Source organism: Alnus glutinosa, chromosome 13, assembly GCF_958979055.1.
Source record: "Alnus glutinosa chromosome 13, dhAlnGlut1.1, whole genome shotgun sequence".
Taxonomy (NCBI): domain Eukaryota; kingdom Viridiplantae; phylum Streptophyta; class Magnoliopsida; order Fagales; family Betulaceae; genus Alnus; species Alnus glutinosa.
In genome coordinates this window covers 23,251,651-23,259,253 of record NC_084898.1, presented here as the reverse complement: position 1 = coordinate 23,259,253, position 7,603 = coordinate 23,251,651, and the positions used below count along the sequence as shown (strand labels likewise).

General features: G+C 35.3%; 1 protein-coding gene across 2 annotated transcripts; it reads left to right on the top strand.

Annotated features, from left to right (window-relative positions):
• Positions 1–4,628: 4,628 nt before the first annotated feature.
• Positions 4,629–7,274, top strand: LOC133854293 (protein LOL1). Of its 2 annotated transcripts, none has more exons than XM_062290418.1 (6): positions 4,629–4,779; positions 5,093–5,244; positions 5,756–5,869; positions 6,076–6,189; positions 6,338–6,447; positions 6,982–7,274. In XM_062290418.1, the coding sequence occupies exons 2-6, from the start codon at positions 5,181–5,183 to the stop codon at positions 7,018–7,020; spliced, it is 441 nt and encodes a 146-aa protein (XP_062146402.1). In that variant the 5' UTR covers positions 4,629–4,779; positions 5,093–5,180; the 3' UTR covers positions 7,021–7,274. The 2 variants fall into 2 exon arrangements, with proteins under 2 accessions (XP_062146402.1, XP_062146403.1); XM_062290419.1 differs by lacking the exon at positions 4,629–4,779 and adding an exon at positions 4,993–5,016.
• Positions 7,275–7,603: the final 329 nt, after the last annotated feature.

Below are 7,603 nucleotides of genomic sequence, written 5' to 3'. Positions count from 1 at the left end.
CATTCTTGACAAGTCTCCTACCTTACTCTTCGCCTCTTTTGCCAGTATCCAGGGGTCTAAGGTCGGGCGTGCAATCAACTGCATCATCAAGATAAATGATGTTGCTTCAAACATTTCTTTTACTAAGGTTTAATATGTTGGATCGGGTCAAAAGTAATCGAAATTTGTTACCGAATTTATCCTTCCGACCTGAATTTTTTCAAAAATGCAATATGGCTTATGACATTCAACCGGCCTCTGATCCAAATTAAAGTCGACCCTCTCGAGTTGGATGTCGGATCCACAGTTTTTTGCACACCCCTGCTCCAAAATGCTCATTTCTTTGATCTTGCGAGGAGCCTAATAAGCGATTCTATATGGAGTCCATGCATAAAATTTGTCATATTCTTTTCAATGGAATGCTTTTTTTTTTCTTTAGATTTCAATGGAATGCTTTTGAACATGAAAGAAAACAAAAGCAAAAGAAATTATGAGGCTAAAGGGACAGGACAGATTAAATGGAGGAAAACGAAACTCAAAGGAAAAGGCCAAGTGAGAGAGGTAAGGACCCATATGTATTCAGTCTATGGAACGTGGCCACTTACTTTTAATAGCTTCTTGTTTAGGTTGAGAAGATTTCAAAAGGGTCCATAGATAAAGCATGCACAGAGCTGAGTGGACCACCATATATATATATATATATATATATATATATATATATATATATATATATTGTACTTTTCCCCGCATTTCTAACTTAGATCCCAATTGGATATTCCGCCAATTATTCTTTTGGAAATGGCCATCAATTATTTAGTCATTTTAAAAAAAAACAAACAAACAAACAAACGTTTTTTGGAATCAAAGTTGAAAAGTTAACAATTTTTTGTTTTTGGATGAAAAACATGCCATTCACTTGCGGGTAGGGTTAACAATTTTTTAAACGACCCACAAACTCGATACGAAATTAAAAGATTAAAGTTGAAGAATTTGATCCATTTAATTAAATGAGTCGGGTTATTGACGACATTTGGTCATACCCATGCCGAGACAAGAATCATCCCTTGTTGAGAAGGAATGAGGCTTGGATGATAAGATACTCATTCACTCTTTAACAAGAACATCTCTTCTTCTTCTTGAAAATGACTACTCCCATCTTCCATAAGCTCACTTCACTAACTTAGGCATTGAAAGATTGAAGTGTTCTCTGTCAGGAACACCCGACAAGCTTTCGAGCGGATTTATTTCTTAGTTGCAAGTGTTTCTTCAACTTGGACTCAACCTTGCAGATTGATGCATAAAAAAATTCCAAATAGACATCATTTAGAGTAGATTGTGCGAGCCTAATTGTTCATATTTGTAATGGATTTGGATCTTCTCCAGTTGAGAAGAACGGAAGATGAGCTAATCTTTTATATTCAAGGATATAATGATAATTTTATATAATGTATAAAGAACCGGCTCCTCTTCTATTCCGTGATGCGTTTGTAACATGCATATTGCATGCTTTAATCTAAGCAAAAACATGAGCCTGATTGTTGTATACTCAGACGAATAATTGAGGCCTGCCCATTGGCCCAATACCAACCAAGGTCTGAGAGGCTATTATTGCTGTACTATATATATTTTTTTAAAAAAAAAAAAAAAAAATTTGATGAATATAATTGGTGTACTATTGTTCATGCAAGCACATATTTTTTCCTGGTTGGGTATTGATTGCGTGTAAACTCAATCCAAATCATAGTTCGGTCATCAAACTGTACCAGGTTGGCTCAAAAATAATGCAAAGGACAGGACCACCAGCTAAGACATCTCCATCAGTTCTGATTAGAATAACTATCGAAAAAGTACCAATATCTACTTTAACTATTCATTTTTTTAATATCACTCCAACAATACTCTTTATCCTACACTTTTTATTTAAATAGTATTTTTCAATCTTTTTTTATTGTTTTATTTTCTTTGTTTCTCTTTTCTGTTCTATTCCGCATCCACCAGCAACGTCGCTATTCCCTAGAAGGAGTACGCCTACACCGCTGGAGGTTGGGAGAACAACTCCAACCCACCACCACCAAGGCCTAGGCTGCCCTACCCAAGGATCGATGGCCTCCACGTCTGCACCTACCGGGCCTTCCTTAAATCCCTCAACTTCTACCTCCAATTGCCCACCCACACCCAAGACCCAGAGCCGATGTGATCGATGGTGGCTTCTCGAGCAGCAGGTGCTGTTTCTTCTGGGTGACGAGAATGGCCCAGCATACGTGGCGGCCGATGGGCAGGGGCACGTAGACGGCGTCGACATCTGGGTTGTCAAGGATGGCCTCGTTCGGCGCCGGAGCTTTGGGAGGCTCGGTCGGATCTAGGCGTCGGCGCAGAGAGAGGAGACCGATGCCTATTCAGAGGAGCGACGTCAGCGCACAGAGAGAGGCGTCAACGTCGGACCTCGTCTTCTCCGGTGAGTGAGAGAAAGAGGGAAGAGAAAAAAACAATAAAAAAAAAAATAGTAGATATGTGAACACTAAATAGGCAATAGTGCATATTCACTGTTCATGAAGTTAGGAAAAAAGTTAGAATATCTACTCTGTTGGAGGAAGAAAAAGAGACAAAAATAGCCAAATTTAACTTTCTGGTTAAAATAGCACTCATGCTGGAGATGCTAAGAAGTCATTGCCCTTGCAATCCATGTTTGGATAAAAAGTTTTAAAAATTAATTATCGAAAAAGGTACACGTATTTTCTCAAATTACTATTTAGTTGTCAATATTTTTTGGCTTCAAACTATTAATTGTGTCAATGTCTTCCTTTAAATTATAAAAAAATGTTACTATTTTTTTCCTAATGACAAAAATACTCTTCATAAATTATTAAAATTAAAAAAAATATAAAATAACAAAAAGTTATACCATAAAAATATATAAATACTGGGTTTTTTTATATATATATATATATATAATTTTCAGTTTTTTATTTTTTATTTTTTTAAAAAATCCATCTCTTTTTTGTTTTTTAAATTTTGTTTTTTTTTTTGGTTTTTTATTTAATTTTTAAAATTTTTTAATTTGTTTTTTAAAAAATAATTTTTTAAGTTTTTTATTATTATTTTTATGAATTCATAAAAACATTTTTGTTTTATTTCAAAAAAAAAAATGAGGGTTATTTTTGTCTTTTTGTTGATCTTAGGCGAATATTGACTTTTTTTTGATAATTTAAGATGGGACATTGATACAATTAGTAGTTTGAGGGAATATTGACAATTAAATAGTAGTTTGAGGGAAATAAATGTACTTTTTCCTTAATTTAATTATGCACGAAACCAAAAAATATGCGGAGAGTCTAAACCTACGTAAATAAATAAATACATAAATATAAAAAGTGGTAGAGTAAAAAGATAAATCGTCTAGCCATTTAAGAGTGAAAAAGTCATCATTGGTGATACCGTAACGTCAATTCACACCAAACTATTACTCATACGCTCAAGTACAATGCTTTTGTGGCACCTTGATGATAACTTCCCTCCAATAATATAATATTGTTCGTTTTTTATTCTTTCGAACCAGACTTTTTAAGAGATCATTCATTCCAGTACTACTTTAGCATAAACACACAGAACTGCGGAGTTCTAATAGGTTCATGTCCATCACGACTTTAAAACACGTTGTGTCCAAAAGGTTTAGATCATAACAGTTTAATAGTTATAATTAAATAACCGTTAATTGTCATTAATGAGTGTTGAATTAGTAGAAATGAACCGACAATAAAACTGTTAAATTGACACTATATATAACCCATTTCATACCAGTTTCAAACACACTGAAATTTTATCTTCTTCTATCTCTCTCGAAATCCTTATACAGTTTTAAAATTCGTGTTTCTATCCTTTCTAAAATAGAAACTCTGAAAGCGTTCCCGTTTGGTTTCATTTTGTACAAAATGCAATCAAATTTAAGAAGTTTTTTAGGGTTTATTGTATCGTAAGGAAGTGTTCGCTATAATTCATTACACACCAATTAATCATAATTGGTGAGGGCAAATAACTTCTTCTTCTTCTTTTCTTATCTTTCTTTTTTTTTTTTTTTTTTTTAGTTTTTTTTTAAAATGAGTTTATAACACACCTTAAAGATCTTTTTTTTTTTTTTTATTAGGATCCTTTATAATTTTTTTTCTCAAATAAGTAATTTGGACCGTTTCTAAGCATTAAAACGCTCGAAAAATACCGCATATTAAAAATGTAGTATGTTATTTCAAGCATTTTAATGGTTAAAAATGACTTCGATTGCATAATTTGAGAGTCCACAATTTCTTTGAAATGGAAGAAAATTCTGATATGTATATATTTTTTTAATAATCTGTTTCAGATTGTTTCAGAGTAAGCAGAGTGAGAGTGGCATTGACAGACGGCCCTTATTGCTGTCTGTTATGTAACGTGGCTTACTGTGAGCCGTCCAGTTCTCGTGTGAAAGAAGCGTGTGGCTGGTTGCATCACTCACGTGCAACCATTGTGTTACCACCAATAGCGAAGCACGAGAGAGAGAGAGAGGCGGGCCCCAGAGTTTCAGACAAAGTTGATCTTGATATGCCACCAACAGAAGTGGAAGTTAATCATCCATATCTATCTGTAGGAAGAAAAAGGAGACAATGAAAGCTTCATTGCACCTTTAGAAAGAGAAGGTAAAAACTCTCTATTTATTTAACACCACTTTTCTCACTGAAGTCCAATGCCCAGTACTTCTATCCTTTCTCTCTCTCTCTCTCTCTCTCTCTTTCTATCTCTCCACTTCATCTGCTACAACTTGCAGCAGAGGTATGTGTCTGCTCCACTTCCACAATGTTAAACTTATTGAAGTGTCTTTAAGCTCTCTTCAATGATAGCTTCATGTATTGCTTTTGCTTCACGGATCGCTTTTACTGGAAAAATACTCTATTGGGTTTGGTCATTCTGTTAGTTATATAATCATCTAATACACCCTTTTTCATGGTTGTTACCTCTGTTTCTTATAATTCTCATTGCTATTCGGCTTACATCTCTTGACAATCTAAGGTGTTTTTGCAGACCCTTTGTAGTTTCAACATTTGTGGTACTCTCTTCATATTTTTTTTTCTTTCTCTGTATCCAGGAATGGTAAGATAGGAGGATGAGAATGTTCTGCGTGTCTGAGGCAGAAAACTAGAGCTTGGAAGAGAAAGAGTAACTCTGAATTTATAATGCCAGTTCCGCTTGCCCCATATCCGACACCTCCAGCACCATATACACCACCTGCTGCAAATGGTATCTCACTCGGTTCTGTACTAGATTAAGTTTTTAAGATGTCAATTCTCTAACTTTTTGTTTGCTGAGAAACAATAGGATTTGTTAAAAAAAAAAATCTATGCACCTTGCAACTAGCTAGTAATGAACTAGTTGTGGTAATATTGTATTTTGATGGGTCACTCAAATAAAAAAAGCTATATCGTTTAGAACTGAAAACATTGGATGGGAAATTCTTCATTTAGCAATAGTTGCTACGTTTACTCTTTTAAGTCTCTTTAGAGAATACAGAGATAACTAGCAAAACAGAGTTCCAAGTCAGTTTGCTAACCTAAGTCCAGTTTCTTTCCTAGCTTGGCTCGTCATTGAAGCAATATGGTTTATAGTGTAAATGTGGTTAACGCTTTTCTTGGATCGTGACATCTTCGAATGATGAGAATTTATGGCCTTTGCATTAGTACAAAGTTGTGCTTCTATCCTTCTATTGGTTGTAACTGCTGAAATAGTTTCTATCTATGTTGGTAATCATCAGGTGCACAGAGCCAGCTTGTCTGCTCTGGATGTCGAAACCTTTTACTGTATCCGGTTGGGGCAACTTCTGTATGCTGTGCGGTTTGTAATGCAGTCACAGCTGTGCCACCTCCTGGTATGTTTCTGTCAATTTAGCCTTGCTTTATATAATCCTGTTATATATGTGTGTGTATATATATATCTATTGAAAGTTCAATTTAGTTTTGAGACTCCACATTCTCTACTTGGACTAAGCAAGTAGACAACACTAAAGAACACCGTGTTAAATCACTACTTCAATCATTTAATCAATATTTTCTTTTTGAATTAACTCTTTGCCAGGCACGGAAATGGCCCAGTTGGTTTGTGGAGGCTGCCACACTTTACTCATGTACATCCGAGGAGCAACAAGTGTACAATGTTCTTGTTGTCACACAGTCAATCTAGCCTTGGAAGGTATAATAAAACTACTGACTTCACAAACAGTTTTACAAGATTTTATCTTTCTTTGATCATCCTCACCATATAATCTCTTAAAACTTCAAACTATGTTAAAATTGAGTAACTACTGATGGGAGGAAACATCAAATGGACATTGTGACAGCAAACCAGGTGGCACACGTCAATTGTGGCAACTGCAGGATGCTACTGATGTACCAATATGGAGCACGATCCGTGAAATGTGCAGTCTGCAATTTTGTGACATCTGTTGGGGTCAGTATATATATCTTTTCCACCTCCTCCTCCCACAGAAAAAATGTTAAAAAAAAAATATATATCTTTTAGGGTATTTAGGGTCTTTTTGATGGCCCCATTAAAAGAAATTTCAATGCAGTCCGACCCTTTAGAGTTAAATTCTTAGTTTCGTCCCTATTAATGGCACTAATGAGCTTCTTGCTAATGTAACAGACTCTGAACATGTAAATAATAATTTTAAAAAAAAAAAGAAAAAAAAAAAGACTTCTAATAAGGAAATTGGAAGTGAACAGCATTTTAAGGTGGATATAACTTCCATAGGATTCATGAACAAATAGAGCTTCAAGACATGCTGACCATAACTTTTCATGCACCCCACATTTCTTCAAAGAATGAGAACATTTGATTTAATTCATGCTTAATATGTGAACCATTTTCTCCCCCCCCCCCCCCCCCCCCCCCCCCCCCTCTGAGTTAAAAAAAGAAAAGAAAAAGACTTGCTCTTTCTGTGCATTCTTGTTGTGATGAATGTAGTGTGATCGGATGATGCAGGCCTTGGCAAGCACTACTGAACAGAAGTTCAACAGTTAAAAACTTTCATACAACTAAGTGGTTTTTGGATATATTGTTACATATATTCCCCATCAGTGCATCTTCCAGCAAGCAGAGCAGAGCAGAGCAGAGGATATTCACCTTAATCCCTTGTATAGAGTTAATTTTTCCCTTGCGTGACGTCTTTTATGAATAAAAGTATTGGCAGGCTGTATGAACACTATTCTACGAGAAAGACTTTTGGAGTGCTTTTTGAAATAATGTTTAGATAAGATGAACTTCGTTTTCCTTCACCTTGACATCTTTGTATGTGTGGCATCAAGTACACGGGAAATTTTTCACATCAGATACCTTTTATGCTTTTGGCTTGTCAACTTGTCCAGCAACAGACAATTGAGAGACACCCAATATTATAAACTATGTTGGAAACCAAAGAGATATTTCAAAGACACTCTTAATGGGTGGTGATTGATGGCCATGACTTTCATCAGTAACCTCACAAGGATTCTAGAAAAGAATCTTCAAATAAAGACACCATTGCCATTTAATTCTGGGATTGGATATATACAACTTTTCCTGTGGATGATTTTCAGATCAAGATATGCAAGAAATCATTTGATAG

Excerpts from the sequence above, each read along its gene's own strand:
- LOC133854293 (XM_062290418.1), top strand. The coding sequence starts at position 5,181 with ATGCCAGTTCCGCTTGCCCCATATCCGACACCTCCAGCACCATATACA. Across the intron at positions 5,245-5,755 it reads TACACCACCTGCTGCAAATG|GTGCACAGAGCCAGCTTGTC; the intron begins GTATCTCACTCG and ends GGTAATCATCAG. Across the intron at positions 5,870-6,075 it reads CACAGCTGTGCCACCTCCTG|GCACGGAAATGGCCCAGTTG; the intron begins GTATGTTTCTGT and ends ACTCTTTGCCAG.